At 41.0% G+C, this 21305-nt stretch overlaps 1 protein-coding gene across 2 annotated transcripts in view; it reads right to left on the bottom strand.

Moving 5' to 3' along the window:
• The window catches only part of JARID2 (jumonji and AT-rich interaction domain containing 2), a 203343-nt gene that overhangs the window by 40461 nt on the left and 141577 nt on the right, over positions 1 to 21305 (bottom strand). For both annotated transcript variants that reach the window (XM_042869275.1, XM_042869276.1), the window contains exons 4-5: positions 19307 to 19476; positions 6658 to 6834 (exon numbers count right to left, since the gene is read on the bottom strand). In XM_042869275.1, the coding sequence (XP_042725209.1) occupies positions 6658 to 6834; positions 19307 to 19476 (347 nt within the window). The remainder of the gene's footprint in view (positions 1 to 6657; positions 6835 to 19306; positions 19477 to 21305) is intronic.

Genomic DNA, 21305 nt, shown 5'->3' with positions numbered 1-21305 from the left:
CACAGTTCCCTCTGCATCAAGGGAGCTGGACTCTGGGCACTAATAATCACACAGGATCCCATCCAGGGATTTCAAGGTATTTTTATTTGAAGTCACGATAAAGAATCCCTGCACTGGTCAATGCAAACTGTGCCTGTAACTAGGTGCAGCTATAACGATGGCAAAGAAAAAGTTGGACCATGTAAAGCCACAGACGTGCTCGATTACTGCAGATTAACTTGGCATTTACTAAGGGAACTGATGCCTCACTAAGCAATAAACATTTATTGTATTTTCAGCATTTTTCTGAAGCATCCACCGAAATAAATACACGCACAAATATTTTATAGGCTATACCCAGCCATCTACTCAAAGTCCATTCATAGTATGCACAATAATCATGCTTTCACTATTCAAACAGCAGAGCTACTGCTGAGTTCAGTCAACTGCCTGCTCTACAGGCAAAGCTTTCTCTCACAAACCCTCCTTGAGCTGATTCCTGTACCAGATACTCCTACTGTAAGTTTCTCCATTAGCCTAAGCATAAGGAAGAGCCGTGCACTGATATATGATCATGTTTGTATGTTTGTGTTCTGGAAGATAAAGGCAAGGATCATATACATACACTGTACGTAGCATAGATTGTGCTGCGTAAAGCAAGTGATTGAGCATTCATAAAACTGTCCAAAACAAAGAGGGAAGAGTGAAAGGGAAAAGTTTTGTTTTTAGAAGGAGAAGAGGGAGCCCTGCCAATTTTGTGAACCCGAGCCAGCTATTCCAATGCAAACCTCATGTTGTTACACAGATCATGTTTGAGAAGAGATGTAATATTAATCAACTTTCTGGCATTAAGTATCCGTTACTGTACAAAAACATTCTTGCTCTGGCTTTAATTCAGTTTTAAGTCACTGTGAAAACATTTATGTGGCTCTCGAACTGCCTTAAAGGACCCAGGCAATAATTCTTTTCTCCTCCCGCAGGAACTAGAACAGTGTTCTACTTCCATAAAACAGAATATTTTAATGCTGTCAATTGTTTTCCCTGAGCGTTGGGTCTATAAACCATTTCCAGAGATAGGAACTGTCTTCCTCAAGCAACACCTATGTACTTATGGGCAACGGCAAAAGCATATTTCAGGAGAAGGACATCACAGCACTGCTGGTGTTACATGGTCTGAAAACACACAGCACAGCTGTTCCAGCACTTCTCAAGCCCTAACCCCATTTGTGGGCGGACAACTCGGCGATGAAATTTCCCTAGCTGTACGCAACCAGAAGACAAGCAGGAGAACTGGGGCTGATGGCACGGCACTCCCTTTTGCCGCTATCAGTAACGTAGCTCGATGCTCTTCACAGGCAGGAACACGCTGGCTACTGCAAGGAGGATTATTGGTATGAGACACCACGCCACCATTTGCAAAAATTCAATCCCAAGTGTCTCATCTTAGCACAGATTCATTACTCTCACCTAACCATTATGACACAAACAACATCGAAAGGGTCACTCGCTAAGCAGCAAGTCCATACAAGAAGTGCCTATCTGTTATCACAAGTCTCTCACCAGGATAACAACCCAATTTTTTTGAGTAACATCCAGCTCCCCTATTCTTCTCCATAGGTCATACATCTAGCTACTGAAAATCCGCAAATCCCCAAATGTGTTGTTTCTGATTTGCATTTTTAAATATGTAAATTACTGTAAAACGGGTAATTTTCATGTTACATATTTTTGCAGAAAAATTAAATGTGCAAAATGTTTATTGCAACAATTACTGGTTCTATGGTATTTCAACAAAAGGCAGTAAATCATCAAAATAATTGCCTACCCATTAACTATTGTAGCACTGCGCCTGAAATTTTCTCATTCTGCATTTTAGCTGGATGCAGAGAATATTTTTCTTCCAAATGTTTACCTCCTTGGGAGTAATTTTGCTGAAGAGTCTAAGACTCTGTCTTACGTACTCACCTACAGATATCTAATTTAGGGTTTTTCTGTTTGGTTGGTTGGGTTTTAATGCGTGTTGTTTTTTTTAAAAACAATAATGTATGTAAAAGATCTACCACTTACACCAAAGATGTACAAACAGTGCATTGAACTACATCCTGAAATAAGAAAAAAAATAGTATCTGTGATTTTTCCAGCATTGTTTTTGCTATTGCACATGTAAGGAAATCACTCTGCTAAATTATCCATTGCAAACTGAGAACTGAAACATTCTCCAGCATTTTTGGTAAGTGAGGAAGACAGCACTAAAATGGAGTATAATATTTCTAGTGATGCCTGCTTACTGTGCACTACTGCCAGATCTGTTTTGAAATCTGAGCCTAAGAAAAAAAGGCATCTTTACAGTTTTCCCCCCTGCTCATTTCAGGCACAAGGCACGCAGACCAGTAACAAAACACACCACAGATCAGTAATCGCTTCTGACACAGTTGGCCTTCTGACACCCTAAAATCTCGCTTGCCCTGGATAAACAAGACTCATTCACAAAGAGGTCTGGTTACAGATAATGATGACTAACACTGTTTTCCTAAGTACAAGAAGAATTTAAATAATACAACCATAAAATCATAGAATATCTCCTGAGGAGGAGACCCACAAGGACAACCAGCTTTGAGCTATGACCACTGCCCTGGGCAGTCTGTTCCAGGGTCTGACCACCCTCTGGTGAAGAACCCCCAACCTGACACCCCCCCCCAGGTCAGGGGAGTCAGTAAGCTGGCTCAAATGCATACTTTTCTCAACCTTTGAAATTCCCTACAGCTGCCAAAAATACCAAATCCTGCAATCAACTTACTTGAGGATTTTTATTTTAGGAACTGTAACCTTTAGACAAAGTTGTCTACTCAACTGGTGCCGCAGATGTTGCTCCATTGCTCCTCCTGAGGCCCATCTCCAGTTCACAAGCCCTTCCCACTCCTTTCAAGTGGAGCAATGCCTATCCCTTTTGCTCTTTTGATGGGATTGATAACCCAACAAATCCCCAAGCGTATCTTCCAGCTCCACTTCCCAGACTGCCTAACAAAACACTTGGCACCTGCAAACATTTTCCTTCAGGAGCCTGGGGAGAAAACCTTCTGCTGTGCCACAGAGCGAAATCAAAGTAGGATTTATTTAGTCATAAGGAATTCAGAGAACGAGTTTTAAAGTCATAGGGAGCCACGTCTACCCTCTTACCTACACTTGGAATTTCCTCTGAGCTGCAGGGATTTGCAGCTCAGCCATGGTACCCCACACCCCAGGGAACTGAAGCGTAGCTCATTTGCTGAGAACCTGCTTTCCCTGCAGGTTAGTTAGCAGAAGATTAATTTTCTAATAGATCAACGACTTCCCATCTCCTCCTCCATGCTGGCAAGATGCCTCATCATCCAGGCTGTGGTTGAGAAATTTCTCCCCACACCTGGCAGCCATACTGAAGAAAAAATACATTAAGCCAATGCAGCTGCCTGGGTTCTTCCATCAAATTCCTAGCATACAGAACTGTGAGCTAGGCTCAGATGGACCGACGGTTCTTTGAGATGGGTACAAAAGGCAAGCTGGGAATTAACATCTGAGCAGCATACAGGAATGCTGTGACTGGGCGTCTTGGCTCTAAATACAAGGAATTACAGGGGTTCCTAACACCCACACTCAAGAGGCAACTACAGCAATCACTGGTACTACTGTTTTATCTGCTGCAATATGCACCACATCATTCCTAATTTTCCATATGTTGATTTTGAAATTCACCACAAACTTAGGAGGTTTTAAGTTAAAAGGGAACTATGTGCTTTAAAAAGACATGCATCCTTGACATGCTTTCCATAAAGCTCTTCTAATATCACTTCAATATACTGAAACAGCAAGATGGATTTATCTCTTCCAATTAAATGCTCATATGGTTTCTTAGCTGAGAAACTAGCCTTTTGAAGTCTGCAGCTATATGAAAACCAAGTGATTCAGCTGATTACTTTCTGGCCTCTCACCATTTTAACCCTGCTAGAAATCCTGACTCAATTAAAATCATTCTGTTTAGGACCAAAATTGCACACTGAGTTTTAGAAAGCTTCCAAAATATTCTCCTCCTCCCCAAAAGACACGTACAAATAAAGACACAAACTTTTGCTAATGTTATTGCTGAATTTGACAGAACAGTTACTGACAGTTTTTAGAGTACAAGAATAGAGGACCTCCTGGGGTCTTCTCTGACCTGAATTAATCTATGACATCTAGCCTAAATCTATAAGCAAGCAATAAACACATTTTATTCTACATTACAAGAGAACAAAAACTGAATGTTTGTAGCCAATGCTCTCTCCTTGTCTTATTGAGAAATGCTTACTGTAGTTTTAAGCAAGGTGAAAAAGACAGCTGTGAGAAGAGCAAGCCAACAGCTAGGTGTAAAACAACTCACAGCATGAGAGAGATCTTCCCAGAACTAATACAAGTTTCTAGCCAAGGCAGAAACTACCAGCAATGACATCCAAGCCTTAACCTGCTAACTTATCTTAACAAATGTCAGACCTGGCCTAATCAGTTGAATTTGGCAATGACATGAAACCAATTTTTAAGAGTGCAGCTCTAGCAATTTCCCTTGTGGCAACTGCTGTAGTATCTTAAAAAACCGTTTAACTGCAATGCTATCATTGCCTGCAGTAATATATTGCATGAAAGAAGTCTTGCATGTTGCTACATACTCCTTTTCCAGATGACCATGTGTGTAGTGGTTAAAAATTTATCTTGCCAAGAATTTTACACTGCTTTTTAATGGTTAGATACAAGTACACCACATTAGAAATGCTAAGAAAGGTGGAAGAAACAGCACAGTAGCAATCTGATTCTTGAAATAAACCTAAATAATAAGCTTGGAAGGTGTCAAGTTAGTTCAGCTAATTACTCAAACTTGTGCAGCAAGCTATGCCATGTGTTACATTGGCTTCTTACTCACACTTTGGCAATTTCGATTTAGTTAGCTGTCCAAAAGGTGGCTCAACGGGCTACTCTGGTGTGTAACCCCAGTAACATCCCCTATTGGTGTCAGAAGAGGATATTGACAAATGACTTCACCCAGGAAAGTTGTTCTGGCCACGGTTTAGCAGAATTCAATCATTTGACACTGCCTAATGACATTAATCAAGCTGTGAACCTTTGTTGTTGTATGTCATAGCAAATCCTTAGCATTTTCAGGTCCAAAGTACTTAACTACGCACTGGACATTAAAAACAAAAGACTTTAATTCATTAAAAATAGACTCTCACGCTAGATTAAGTTCATTTGGTGCACCCGTCCCTGCTCTGCATTTGTGTGTGGTCTCATTTAAAAGAGACACACACATCAACCAGAACCTACTTTATTCACTGGAAACAAAAATACTATTGGCTGTCAACCAAAATAACAGACACTGAAAAATGGGAATACCCCTGGGTAAGGAGATATTAATTAAAAAATAAAAAGAAGAAGAAGAATGAAAAAAAGAAATAAGGAAATGACAATGATGAAGCAGCAGCAGCAGCTGCCTTCTCTGGGAATTCCTGTTTCATCACCTTTGTCATAACATCTCACATTGTCTCCTATGTATTTTATAAAGGTCTTTTGCACGTGTATTAAAGCAGCAGCCTCACCTATGCTCAGTCTGATCTACATTGATGAAGATTATGAATCCATTAGATGGCTCATTAAGTTTGCCTTTACTTACCCCCAATTAAGATTTCAGGTGTCTCTGGTTCTGAGCTAATTTCAAAGTGGCTGCCATCTGGGACATTCTCAAGGAACATGATCAGCTCTTTTTGTAACAATATATCCTATTTAAAACAGGCAGCAGTTCTTTTTACTTGCAACCTCATTTTTTATATGCAGAAATTTGTGGCTGTTATTTTGTTTGTTTTACATAAAAATCAATCCAAAGAGCAAAGTTTTGATCCATAGCTTTTACAACATTAAAGCGCCTGCCTACAGATGACAGCTGAAATACTATTAGGTGTAACATCCTTTTCCACTTCTGCAAAAATAGTCCACAAACAGTGAGTATTTGAGGTAGTATGAGCAATACAAAAGCAGATTCAGACATCGTCTTGAAAAATAATCTGGTTTATATAACAAGGGCTTTCTTTACAGAAAATTTCTTTTTGAAAAGCAGAGATGAGGACCAAGATAATGAAGTAATTAGGATCAATTCATCTCTTCTTCAGAGCATAGAGTAGCAGGAAAGAAGGAAAAAAAGAAGGCACAGGTTACAACCATCTCTTAAAAAGTAACCTGTAGAAAAACCTTTCTTTCCATACTGCTGCTGAGAAGGAAGGTGAACAAGCAGTCACCAGAAGGAAAGATTTTGAAGGTAAAGTTAATACTGAGGAAGGGAAAAGGGAGCACAGAATCCATTTTGAAAAGACATCAGGCAAACAGGGCATAGACTTGTTATGATACAATAGCTCTTGCAAGAGGTGGAAGCACTTAGAAAGTACTCAGCACGGCTTTTAGGCCTGCCATTTTACACTAGGTGATGCTGTGACACACACTGATCCGTTTATCAAGACATGATAGGAGGACACTGTGACAGAAAGTTCTTGTAATGAATGCCGTTTTTGTTGATCTGCAAAGAAAAACCTTCCATTGCCAACAGCAATACAGTCCCTTTACCGACTACAACTGTGGTATCAACATCAATCAAATCAATGGAGAACAGCACCATTTAGAACCTACCTTGCCCATTTGGAACTTGTTTATGCGTCTTTCCTTTCCTGGGGGTTGACTGGCATGATGATGAAGCATTGTTTGTGGCTGTTTTTGTGTCCTCTGTCTCCTCCTCTTCTTCTTCTTCATCCTCGTCATCCTGAGAGCTTCCAAAATATACCATGTTGCTGGGCAGGGCTGGAGAACCTGATCATTAGAAATAAATGGCTCATTAGCATCATTGCATTCACTTACTGAACCATGCTCGATCATACTGTACTTGAGTGCTATGCACAGCAAGATAGAGGGACCCAGAGATGAAATGTAATGGAAGTAGCACACAACTAACTGGAGTCTTTTTATTTATTTGCTTCTACCAGCAGAATACATATGTGCTTGAAAAGCAGGTTTCTCCCCCTTCAAAAAAGCACATTCTATTCATACTTTGGACAAGCAGTCCTGCTACAAGTCCTAACTAATAGGTGTATTCAGAAAAGACTAATGCGCATGCTCAATTTCAAGTGCAGGTTTAAGTGCCTTATCGAAGTCGTAATGTATGAAGCAGAAGTTTACTGCCCTTCCAAACAGAAGAAAAACAGAGCATTTACAAACCAGTCTGCACCCCAGTAATATTTTTAGGTTCCTAGTACCATAAAATGTTAGCATTTAAACTTTACATTGCTTTGTAGTCCTCTACTATTGCACACAATGCTTTGCAATATTCTGGTCCTGTCTTACACAAAGAGAAAAACTGACACAATGAGAAGTTTGAATTTGCCTTGCACGTCCCTAGCAAAGGACAGAAAACAGGGAAGGTCTCTTGATTTCCACTGTGCTCCTCTTGAGGATCTTGCCTCTCACCTCTCTCTTACTTCACACGTTTCCTCTAGCACACCTTGTTTGTGCAAAAAGACACATCACTCAATTCAGTGAGAAATAAGCGAGGATCCACAAGTCTAACAATGACACAGGATAGTAATTTAAATCTACCTTGTGCACAGAATTTATTCCATGCATGTTGTGCAAGCATACAGGCTTCCCAAAATTGCACTAGGACACATAATGTGACTTACGACACTATTTTAAAATGCATAAAGTCTATCAACAACCAACAAATACTTTCCTTTATCCCAGATGTCAGTGACCTCTTCCAGGCAGGGCAGGCATCCTAGGAGCCTCTTACTTACTCACAGGAAGACTTTTTTTTTTTTTTTTAAATTGAGAATGGGAAGAAATAGAAAATCTATAGAAGTGTAGGAGGACTCATCACTTCAAATTCCCCTGTAACTAAAGACAAAGGAAAAAGACAGCTGGGTACAGACTAACACAAGGTAGTGACTATTTGCCTGACGCATCCTTAGCAATCACTTCTGGCTTGAAGCTCTTTCAAACAGCAATTCTGTGTTTTGTTTGGTTTCAAATGGTTGGTGTTGCCACTGCCAACAGCTAACAAAATTAACCCACTGGAACATCTGCTTCAAATAAATAAGAGGAAAGACCCAAGGAAGGATGGAACAGGCAGAGCTGCAGAGGGACACACAGTGGCTATTTCAAGGGGATCACACCTGGCATTCACAGAAATGGGGCACTGCTATCCACAAGGCAGAGCTAATAGCAGTAAAGCCACATGGATATTGATCACAAGTGAAGACCTCTGCTCTCAATCCCTATACTATAGGATTGAGTTTTAGTCTCAGCAGCAACTCACTAAAGGACTACAAGGCAGTCGCACTGGGGTGGTGCTGCCTGAAAAATAAATTGTCCTTCCTCCATGTAAGTAGCCAGGTCTGTGATGCAGATTCAGAAGTTACCAGCTTTGCAAGTTCGTTTTGTTCATCAGTAGTAATCAGGATCCAATGTCTGACACTACCAACGCAGTGAGACATCAACAAGCAACAGCAATAAAAGTTCCTGTGAGGATCTCTCAAAATTAGGTTCAAACACAGACCGAAATCTATTATAATTAGATATATACTGTCAGAAATTGCATCCTCCTGAGACACTTCAATGGGAGACACTGTCTATTCCGTTGTCTTTCCTAAAACTTCCCTAAGCCTCTTTGGACAGCTGCTTTCAACAGCAACCAGTAAAAAAAATTATCATCTGCAACACAAATGTTTTGTTACAACAGCAATCTTCATTCTTCTTCTTTTATTTCGTTTTGGGAAGGTAGAGAATAATGTACAGTACTACGTGATTCTGCTTAGAAAGGTCTAACCCAATCCGTGTAGGAGATGGAATCTTTACATAGCTCCTGATATTCAATTGTTGCAATCCCAGCACATACATCTTCAGCTAGAATGATATTTTTTAATTCTTTCCAATCAAGAACTGTGAGCAACAATGGCTAAACTACATTCCTTGGACAGCTGGGACTGTTTGGAGAGCACATTTGCAGAGAAATTAGACTCGCAACGTCCAGTAACACCAGAGAGCCCTGCTAGTCTTCATTTTACTGATCTAAGCACTCTGCAATATGAGAGCTCAGAAAAGCTGCTGTTCACTCCAGGTCACCGCCTCCCCTCCTCCTCCCCCAGGCTCTTCCTACACATTTATTAAAGTTGACTTGCTGAACAGAAAAGAAAGGAAAAAGAAAAAAAAAAAAAGAAAATACTAGTCTCAGGCATTTGTGTTCTATTTGAGCATCATTATAGATGGAAGACACTGCAAAAATCTAAAAGCTTTAAGCTTTCTTGCATGCTTTTTATACTGAAACTATCTTTATCACCACATAGCTAGGTGACCGCTCACCTTCTGTATTAATATTCCTGTCCTATCTATCCCACTTCCTCTCTGAGTTAGCACAGGGACCTGCACCAGTTGCCATCTCTGCAGGGAATGCCTGCCGTTGTTCCAAGTGGCTAACTTGTATAAACAACAGTAAGTAGCGTTACTGTAGCCATGCAGGCCTACAACCATTGGAGATCTGGAAAAGAATGCACTCAGAAGTGCCTTTTTTAAAAACCTCCACCAGCTGGTCTAATAAAACATATGGCCCTTCCTTGTAAATTCTGCCTGTCTTCACCTGTAGTTGAGAACAGTGTTTGTCCTGCACACAGACTTGAGAAGAGACAAACAGCCATCTCCTCTTCTCCAGAACCAAAGCACAATTCTCAAAGCCTGCATGGGGCAATCTAAAGAGCAACATTAGAATTGATTACAAAGAGCAAAAAAAGAGGAGCTCCAGTGCTGTGGATATTTACACCCAGGATTTGGCGCATGTCAGGTCTTGGAACTCTAAACATGCAACGCCTACTTCCTCACTTTCCATCCCCAAGAAAACAGCTGAACATCTGCAAAAGAGTTATGAGAGCCTGCAGCTGCACTGCATTTTACAAGTCTCCTTCTGTGCTGGGAGTCTCCAGTTTGTGCAGGCAGCTGCTACCACAAGAAGTGCAATGGATGAAAGTGGAGAGCCAGGAGCCAACACTTCAGCACCTGGGGAAAGTGAGGAACCCTCAGCCTCACTCGTATCAACAGGTGTCTGGAAAATGGGATAAACCTGGTGGTCATCTAGAAAACAAAGATCTAGAAAATAAGTTGAGAAGAAATTTCCTCCAAGGAGCGCTGAGACATTTTTCTTGGCATCAGAATTGGTCTCGGAGAGCATGTACCCCATCTGGCTCTTGTTCTTCACTCCTGTGCCACTACCTTGGCTGGTCAGAGTAATTTTTTTTATGGGGCCATGTGGTGAATCAGATCAGGGAACCAATTCAGATTAAAATCCCAGACTAAGGAAATGAAAGTCCATTAATAAATACTGTAACGGCAAAGTAATGTTAAAAGTTCTCAAGATTTGGAAAATTTCTATGCACACTTTTTCTTATTGAACGTGTAGCTTAATATATCACTCTGTTATTAAACAAAATATGAAACACAGTATGTTTCCAATCTCCTGTAGGAGCCGTACGTTTTACATTTTGTCTTGATGATGTCTAGGCACATGGTCTCTAACTGCACTTTTTTGCAAGACACTTGATCTGCTCTGCATCCGTATTTGCCTAAAAGCACATGCCGTCACTAAAGAACTGGCTGAAGCTATTACAGTGTGATTGGTGGGAAAAAGAAAACATGGCAGAAAAATTAAGCCAAAAGAAAGGGCATGGAGCAGCAGAGCAGAATAAGAGTGGGGCACAGATGCTAAGAGAGGATCAGAGAATCACGTGAATGGCTTGGGTTGGAAGGGACCCCAAGGATCATCAAGTTCTAACCCCCTTGCCTCAGGCAAGGCCACTAACTTCCAGATCCAGTAAGAGGCCAGGTTGCCCAGTGCTCAATCCAACTTGGTCTTGAGCATCTCCAGGGACAGAGAATCCACCACCTCTCTGGGCAGCCTGTTCCAGCACCTCACCACTCCCTGTGAAGAACTTCCCCAACATTCAATCTAAACCTTCCCTCCTTGAGCTTAAAACCATTCCCCCTTATCCTGTCACTGTCTACTTGAGTAAAAAGTTGATTCCCCACCTTTTTATAATCTCCTTTTAAATACTGGGGAAGTGAAGCTACCAGGTGATGCAGGATGCTGAAGCAATGGGAACAGGAAAATGCAGGGAGAAGGACTGACATTAAACAGCAACAACTACAGTAAAGCAGGAAGGACACCATTTATTTATCAGCAACAGCCATCGGACACTGCCATCCACCCACTGCCTGATCTGGACACGTGCCACCCACCTTTCCTTGGTTAACAAACGAGGCAGCGTTATCTCACAGCCAAGTACAAAAGCACTACCGCCAAGGCCAGGAGGGCCAAGCCACCAAAGCTGCCTCTGCAAGACTAACAAACTGCCATCGGACTGTAAGCCATGCAAATAGCTCAGCCAGCAAACAAAGCGCTCGTCTCTCAACATGCCAGAGCAGGATTCACCCCTGGTGTGGTGGGATACCATTGTGTGTGAGAAATGTAGAGAAAATCATCCACGGTGATTTTTCTTTTTTCAATTCACTCATCAGGGTTACAATGAACTATGAATTGTTATTAAATAATAAAAAGGGAGGATATTCAGTTATTTAAAAAATGAGTTTTGAAGTATTGTTGGCAACTATTTCTGCATGTATCTGCAGTTTCATTATTGAAATTCTCTCCAGTATTTTTCTCTCCTCTTCTATTGTGTGAGTGCAACACAAAAGAAAACCTAACTATATAGGAAAAACAATTACTGCAACTATACACAAAACGTTGCCTAATGGATATGAAAGGTTGACAAATCTATTGTGTCCTCTGCTACAACAATTTGATTCTTGTACAACAGTAAGTACAAAGCAAAACACAGATTTTTAAGTCACAGTACTGCTTTTAGAAGCCTTCTGGGAAAGGTGCTACTATCTGCACGTGCAAAGTGCAAGCCTGCTACTAACAGCAGGCACAACCTGTATGTGAGATGCATTGAACTCAGCAACAACTGCCTGATTAACAGAATAAACTGTTCTCTTTTTCAAACACTTTATTTGACTAATGAGGTCTTTTTTTCTTTATTTTTTTTTAATTTGACAATGTGTAATTTGTCCTCCTAAATTACTGTATGTTTTGTTTCTTGTTAAACTACATTAACTTTTGTCTTGGACTAGCAAAACATACTAAAAACTCCAGATCTGGAACGGAAGACTGGAATCAGAAGTACGGAAAGTGCATGTGCTTTGCCAAAAGCACTATTTCATTACTCTTCAGAATTAGCTGGCAGCTTTTCTGCAATATTTACTGAAGTACAAACCAAATGTTTTCATCTGGACAAGATTCAAACCGTGGTATGTTACAACCACAACAAAAATCCTCCCAATCCAAGAGCCTTCTCTACAATTTGGGCTGTGGTTTCTGTAAAATTCAGGGAGGATTCTTCTCCCTGAATTATTTACACCAGCTCTCTCTCCAACTCTTCCATTTTTTTCTCCTAGCAATTAAACATAACCCAGATGTGCTTTGGAAAACTCTTACAGCTATTCAAGCCATCAGAATGATTTAAGCACCAGGCAGGTCAAGGTATGAGGGACTAAAGCCTGCCCTGACAAACATGGTGCATGCCAAGCTCCACAGGCTGTGACCAGAGCTTTGGCTTTCCCTCTGACACACAGCCCCATTTGGGGCTGTACACAGGTGGAAAAACCTTGCCTCCCAAACGCTCCGATGTTCTGCCATCTCAGTGCTTCAAATTTAGGGCCTGATTCTCATTTATTATACATCCTTATGACAGGACAGCGTAAAGACCCCGAAGTGCGAATAAATGTAATTTATGCCCACACTTTATGGCCATTTTACAGAGCGAGGCTTAAAGAGAATGAACTACATAAACTCTATAGTAAAGAGCAATTGTATCTCACTTATCTCACTCCACCTGCAGGAACAGTCCCAGAGGGAGCTCCGCAGTGCCTGAACAAGAGGGAGGAAAAGGCCATCTCAAGCACAGAAACAAAACAGAGCTCGTAAACAAACAATTCAGAGCGTGTCTGCTGCACCGCTGCACAAATCACAGAATGCTTAGTGTTATGGGCAACGTAATGGCCACTGTAATGACATAAAGCCCATTTTCTTCTGGGTCTGTTCTTCAGAGCAGTAGAGCTAAACCCAAAATCAAAAGCAAATGGTTTCATTCTTAGGGAAATACAATAAGGGGAGGGGAGCACGTGAATTTTCAGGAGGCAAATAAAAGGTTCACTTTCCAAAGTTAACAAAACACACACCAGAGTGACAGGCTACTGAATAATAAAAAACAAGTAGAGCGCTTCTCACATCTACAATTCATCTCTGACAACTTCAAAGCAGAACACGACAATCTCAAAGCAATATACCTCCACGCATCTGGCTGGCTACGGAGGCAAATCTAAAAACCAATTCTTCCCACAAACACTTGAACCCCTGACTTTATGAACCTCTCCACCACAAACAAGACACGTCTGTACATTCCCAATCACTGTGTTGACATTCCAGAAAGAACTACCAAGCTATTTTTCAATCCCTAGAGATCCTCAGCCCCATCACTTGCACGAAACTCACCTCTTGGGGAGCACTGAACCTTCCCACAGGGTCGCAGCTTGCCCGAACCATGTGCACACACTGCTGGTGGGAAGGAAGGGCAGGAATCCCCTTTGCCAAAATACACAAATTTACCCACCTGGCTATGAACTGTGGGCCCTGAGGATTTGAAGCGTGGTTTCTGCAACCACAGAACTCGGGTTTTATGTCGGTACCTTATTCATAATCAACATCCAGCTCCGCCAATACCTCTACACAGAGTTAAATGTTATCCTCCTTTTACAGAAGAGCTAAGCAGCTTGCCTGGAGACTCAGAGGAAGTCTCTGGCAAACACAAAGACCAAACCACAAGATTAGTCTCCCATTTCAACAAGCTAATTTCATCCTGTGGCTTTTTGCAGGAGTAAATACTGGAATCATTAACGTCAGAAAGGGGTCTCAAACCAGGAGGAGCCAGAGAAGGCACTGATCCTGCTGCAGCACATGCAGGCTGCTCCACCGTGCCTCCAGTAACCCTTCCAGCTCCTTAACCTCCCGGGTCAGCCAAGATGTACATCACTGCAGCACAGCTGGAGGGACAGCCTTGCAGTGGTGCTCCCACCCTAGCAAAGAGAAGCCTCTGCATACCTTCTGCTTCACAGAGCACCCGCTCCATGCCTGCCCTGATTAAATTCCTCATGTCCTAAATCACTACGGGAGCAACACACTTCATAAGCAAACTAAATGGTTGCATGTTTGATGCATCTTTTATCCCACACATAGAAGGGATCTTTCACATTTCAATGCTACCCCAACCTTAAAATAGAACTTCAAAATAGTGAGATTACAGACACCAAATGCAATCTTGTTTTTATTAAGTGCTTTGTGCAATGAGGACTCTACACACCAGAGCTTATGCTTGCATTTTCAGTGCATCCTAAAATTTCAGTCTCAAGCATGATATGATTTAACAACTCAAAACCTATAAAATGCCTTCCTCCAGCATTTAAAGCCAATCACCCTAAACCTTTATGTTATACTATTACTTCGGAATTATAAAAACTAGCCTAGACTGCAAAGCCTTTAAAGCCTTACATTTTTGGACAGTGTCAGCATTTCACTGCATTGCTTTCATCCCAATCAAATGCCTGTGCTGCTTACTGTGCTTATCCCAACCTGATGAACACGACTACAAGGTTGTAATGTGCTGCCTCTGAATGTTGATGCTTCAAATAATTGCTAGTGATGCTGCAGCCTTTGACTCACAAGGACACCAAGGATGTATTTTGGAAACTTTCCTCTTCCCAATCCCTGAGCAGACAGGCAGGCCTGTCATGCTGGCACCTGCCTTGCCCATTATCCCATCTAGTTCTGGAAGGGTACCTAAAAAAGCCCCAGAGGCTGCTCAATGGAGGCAATGATGAAAACAAGACAGGAGAGACAATATTGGATCTATAGTCCCTAAGCTTACCTCCTAAACAAGGTGGTTAAAAAAAAAGAGAGGAAGACAAGGTTTCTAAGAATAAATTGCAATAGGATTGCATCAATGAGATTAAGAAGTTCCTGGTTTCTGAAGTTTGGACAAGCATGCTGCTAGTAAAGTTTTCTATTTTGGTTTTGCCCAATAGTAATAAATCATCATGTTGTTAAATCATTGCAGTACTCAAGGAACAGTCACATGTTTCTCAGTTAAAATAGTCTGAAAACTCAATTTGTGAGATCTCAATTAAATTATCCTTATTTAGGAATCCCTGAAATTCTCTAGCATGTAGGTCCCAGAGGCCTGACTTAATTAGAAAATTGATCATGGGAAAACTTTTAAAAATGTAGGCTCCTAATCATAGCCTTTCTGTTATCACCTTTTGCCAAGGATCCATTTCTCAGGGGGACATCCTTCTCTTCCCCTTTTTAGCTCTGTATTACTCAAATTGCAATATTTTAAAACTGTAAATGACTATGGAGAATAGAGGCAACTTAAATGCACTGTAAAGGAAGCTATTAAGAAAAGTTTGATCAGAAGCAAAAAACAACAACAAAAAAGTAAAAGTGAATGGTGCTGTGTGTCAGCATGCAGATGACATGCCGGTATCCACACGCACTGCTAAAAGATACTAATTAAGCCTCTGGCAAAGGGCATACAGGCTCCTTCAAACAAGCTATTTAAAGATAAGAACACTGCAGACAAACACTTCAGAGATATCTGCGCTATTCCCTTCCTTCTTGTGCTGGAAATTCTAGGTCACAATTAAAAAATAAATGAAAATGAAAAAGGAGGAAGGCTTTAAAATCATTCAGAGAAGGTGGGGCTTGCCAAATCTGGTCAGCTAGACGTATTCCTGGGTGCACAGATACTCACCAGCTGGTACAGCTTTTCATTTTACCCTGCTTACCTCATAAGAAGTAATTAGCACATTGCATTGTCAAATCGAAGGTTCAAAAAACAAACTCTAATTAAAAATATGTTTAAAGCCCCTAGTATTCTTGATAATGAAATCAAGCGGGTCATCTTGGTTAAATTACCTCCCTTTGAAATTACAGGATGCTATAAATAAATAAATACATACATAAACAGAAGTGCCGTGGAGCATTAGATTCTCTGACACATAGTTGGAACCCAGTTAAACGGGATTCTTCTTCCTAAATACTGGAGCTTGCACACAAGGGGGACCGTGTTTCCAAACCATGGCATGAAAGTCCTGCTCCACTGCACAGAATTCAGTTGCTGCTGCTCAAAGTAAACCCCACATAGTACTGAAGAGTGAACTTCCAGTTGTGGCTGCGATTTTTACACTTCTCTGTTTAGAAACGGAAATGAAAGTACAACCTGATGTGGTGCCACAAATTTACACCATGCTGTGACACTGCTGCTGGGTGTGGTGGTATAGGCTGAGATATGTGACCACAGGGCTGCTTCCCCACTGGTCCTGGTGAACACTCTCTCACCAGAGCAAAGCTGTGGCCACGAACATACTGACCCTGATGAGGAGGAGTAGGATCTCAGAGCCCTGAATTTAAAAATTATACATATTCACATAAATATGAAGATTCACTAAATGGCATCATACCACTACTACACTTATTTCCAAGGATCTGAACTTGCATCTTATCACCATGAATTCATGAGTGATGTGGCACATTTCCACGTGCCTCTGTCTCACTTCATGCAAATGCACACTGCCAGGGCTGCACAGAATAACCACGCGGCCTGTGGCAATGCAAGGAATTCAAACTCCTCAGCATTTCAATGAAAACTTAGCACATAGGTTGAAAAACAAAGCAATCCCTTTTGAAAAAAACACAAGATTTTCTGAAGCAAAGTCTAAGCAAGATGTTCTTTCTCTCTCCAAATTCACCAGGTATCACTGGAAGAGCACCACCAAAACAAGCTGGCCAATGTCCTTGGAGGCTACTTGCTTGTCCCTTCTGGAACTACAGTGGGCTGCTGCATGAACTTCCCACAAGCACATGAAGGAGCAGCTTCCATTGGCTTTATTACAACAGGGACATCAAGAGTGCCCACTGTCTGCAGAATTTCAAGCAGCCAGCACTGCCTCAGGAGACACAACAGTTCAGAAACAGAAGCTAACACCAATCTCAACCACCACACTCCCTGTCCCTCCAAGTTACAGCCTTTGCTTCTCCAGAGAAATGCATTCTGGTACCACATGTCTAAGATTTCTCCCCATCTTTTGCTAGTTCTCTGCAGGTTTTGTACAATGGGGGATGGAGCTACACTGTGAGAGCTGGAACACAAGGCTGACAGACCCTCTTTCTGGTTTTCTTCAGCCTCTTTAACCAGATAAAGAACATGCCATGTGTGGCACTCCTGGTGCTGATTTTCTCTCCTGGTTTTTAACATAATTATAATTGGAATCTTAGCGACTGAATGTCTGTGTTGTCTGAAATATACAAGTACTTCTGCTTACCGAAGAAATTAGAATGAATTGTGAGTCCTTAATTGACAGCACAAAACATCAATTATTCTACAGATGAATAACAAAGAAGAAAATTACAGGTGCAAGAGCTAAACAGCCACTGATTAAAATAAAAAAAAAAAACCCACACCTTCTGAATAAAGCACTGAAATAGGACAAAAGTACCCATGCTTTGTGTTTCCACTGTAAGAGCAGAACACTAAGAGTCAGTAGGAAATGAAAACGGAGATAAGTCACATCCCCACTTAGGTTGCCTTTTTATAAGTGCAAGTGCCTTCAAAGCTATAAATAACACATGCTTAGTTAGCAAGCAGTGGAAACAAGCGTGTGAATGCAGCCATGTGTGCTCATACACACACACACCCTTCTGAATTTTCCCACCAACAACTGTGGCAGTTGGCCCAGATCACAGCAGTGACATGCTGCCAACAGACCGATCAACCTCACAGCAGACTAAATTAGAAATACATTTCCACAGATTACATTTCAGAGGACTGTGATGCTACTTTAAACTCCGTTAAATTCTGCTCCTTGCAATCCTTTAAACAAACACTCCTTCCCAACAGGAAGGAGGCTTCATTTTAGACCAGAGTCTAAATTAGTTACTACTTCTAAAGATGCTACAACTCGAATACCTCACTGAATAAACAAACAAACAAACAGAAGAAAAAAAAAAAAGAAAAAGAAATCCATTCTGCATTACAGCAAGACAGCCTTGGCAAAAAGAAAAAACTACAGGTGGTGTTGACCAGTGCTGTTAGAAGGCACAACACAGACCTCAGAACTAGAAACAGTAGCTTAAACACAGAAACACAAGTGGGAGCAACTAGCTTTGAAGGATTCAATCCCTTAGGGAAGACTTCTGCAGACAAGCTCTATCTGTAATAAATGCAGATCCCTTCACCCTTTTTGCTTTCACAACAAAATAACAGCAAGCATTTCAAGGACAGAGCAGCAACTAAACTATAGGGGACGGAAGGCACCTGCCAAAACAGAAACACACCACAAGATCCAACATAACAGTTAAGGTTTAAATGAAAGACACTGTCTTCAGGACATGACTTGGGGCACAGGTGCAAGAAGAGTCCCAACAAAAATGACCCCCAACTCTGCCATGCAAGCTTGCAGACACACACCTGTAATGGCACTATACAGCTCCAGCTAGCTAGCCTAGGCAACTGCTATGAAATAAGCTGGGAAAGTGGGATATCTCTCAGTACAACTTCAGATACCTTGTCTTCACTAGGTTTGCACAGTGGAACAGTTAGCATGTTTTAATTATTACCATGGTAACAATCCAGCTTTTAGGGCAGTTATGATTGAGAACAATGGCAATACTTCCATCCTCCATCAGATGAAAAGCATCCCCCCAGATTGAACAGCAAAGACAGCAAATTGGCAGAAAAGCAGAATTTCCAACCAGATTTCTCACACTGCAGGAATAATTACTTGGTAAAGTTAAGTACTTCTTCAGTTTACAGTCAAATGAGGGTGGGGAGAATTTAAGAGAGCTAGAGGAAAATCCATTCAAGGTAACAGAGTGCTAAAAATTAAAAGAATTCCCTTTTGCACTATTACCAGCCTTGTTTTCCGGTCTTTACAACCATGAACTTGAACGCTCCTCCAGATACACTCAAATTGCAGGAGCTGAAATGCACGTAATATATTATATAATAAATATATGTATAAATATATAGAGCACAACACCAGGACGTTTGTACGGCTGCTATGCAGCACGTGGCACTGCTGCTTATTCTTTGAACGAGATTGTACCCACAAGCTGCTGCAAGAGTCCTACCTCGAAGACAGAGGAAAGTAAGAAAATCTTCTGTCTTGGGCTTCCTTTTGGAGAGGTCAGAAATCTGAGTGGCGGGAGGGGGTAACAACGGTTCCACTATCTTTATTGGAGTTGTGCTGGGACTGTTTGGCTGGGACTGAGCAAACTTCCTTTGTGCTTGCAGCCTTGGCCTGTGGAAACAAGAGCACATCAGAAGCACGTTAGGCAGAACTTGCAGGAGAGACATCAGAGCATCAAAATCAGTTTAAATAAAGAGAGACAGAATCCATCTCCTAGAAACAGCATACATAACTGTGGATTGTGGTTTTCACAAAACCAGAAAGGCAACATCTTGATTATAAAATCTGAGAGCACTATTTCATATGTTCAGAATATTTTCTTGCACATCATACACTTACAGTTCATTATTTGCTTATTTGGAACTTAATTAAATCTGTATTCTGCATCAGGAAAGTGACTTTTTTTTAAGTGTTAAAGCTTTCTTTGCCTCTTGTTATTTGGGTGTTCTTTTTAAATCACAATTAATCAATCTAAAATGAGATGTATTTTAGCCTCATTAAAATTCTTCATTTATTCCAATCTGTTAGCATCTTATTCAGATAACAAGAATACATATTAGTATACGTGGTGTCTGTATTTGTGCCCAGACCTGCGAAAACAAAGCAAAACCTTTAGGGAAATACATTTTTGATTGTGAAAATATCAGGCAGAAGCCATTAGATTTTCATTCCGGCTTGAAAGGCCGAGGAGGGCTGAGGTGTGGTTATTAAGTGTTTGTGACAAATTCATAATGATGAGGGACACGCACAGACTGAATTTGTTCCAGTCCTGGTACTGGGCAATGGCCTGACACTCTCTGCTAAGTTTTAGAGCGTGACCATATGTATGATAATGGGAAATGAACAGAAGCAAGTGGTTTTGGCAGTCAGACTGCAAATTATTTCAAGCCTATCTGAAGGCTCTGATTAACTACTAGGTGGCAATGAATATGATTTTCTTTAATACGTCTGGAACACAAATTGGTATTAGGGAATGCGCTCTGGGGCAGGACAGATACCCGGAGGGGGTCTCGCCAGGAACTTGACTCAGCTCAGCATTTAAGAACATGCTAATTTCTCACTTAAGCAACTGGGACTCTAATTATGATCGTTATTACAGCTTCAAAAAGGAGAGAAGCTCCTGAAAGAACTTAAAACCTCATTGAGAAAGGATGCAATTTTATGTCATTTTCTTCCCTAATAGCAGCATATTTACATAATGTAGAACTTAAACATGTATCAAATAACACTGAAGAAAAAGCCAGGTCTTGTCATTCCACTGCAGATATGAGACAGTGAATGCACAGTTATCATTCAGCATGGAAGAAACACGTAATTGGTAAACTTCTTTTTTACAGATATTACGCTAAAGTTGCTGGGTAGGTGTGAAAGTACATTTTAAACTTCCTCAATTTTGTCCTAGCAATGTTTATACGCATCTCCTAATGACAGCGGAGAAGAAAAGCAGCATTCAGCAGTTTTCTCCCTGAGCCGCACATGAAATTGTCTGTGTCCTCAGGATTCACTCCCCTCTCAGATAACAACAAAAAAATCCCTATCCAATCCTCACAGGCATTCTTACTATTTACAGGTCTCTCCTTAACAGCAGGTATATTATGGTTTTTATATATACATATTTTTAACATAGTACTTATAATCTGTGAACTGGAACTAAAAGACTACACATACATTTCCTATTATTTAAGAACAATTATCTTTCCAGAATGGAGATCTTATATAGACCTACCTACATCCCCCCCCAATTACTCCAATTGCATTGCAAAGCACTGTTCCTCCAAGAATACTCTTGTAATGGATGTATGAGATTTTAATTCCAACCAACTACATTTCTATCAGCAAAACCACACATGTGGCCAGAGAGAAATGCTTTGTGTTGGCTTCTGTTCTGCACAAAACATACACTCTCTAGCCAAAAAAGCAGACTATAAAAGGTCAGCAAG

Source organism: Lagopus leucura, unplaced genomic scaffold, assembly GCF_019238085.1.
Source record: "Lagopus leucura isolate 7727_CA_CO unplaced genomic scaffold, USGS_WTPT01 Super-Scaffold_100002, whole genome shotgun sequence".
Classification (NCBI taxonomy): domain Eukaryota; kingdom Metazoa; phylum Chordata; class Aves; order Galliformes; family Phasianidae; genus Lagopus; species Lagopus leucura.
This window is presented reverse-complemented; position numbering and strand designations above follow the sequence as displayed.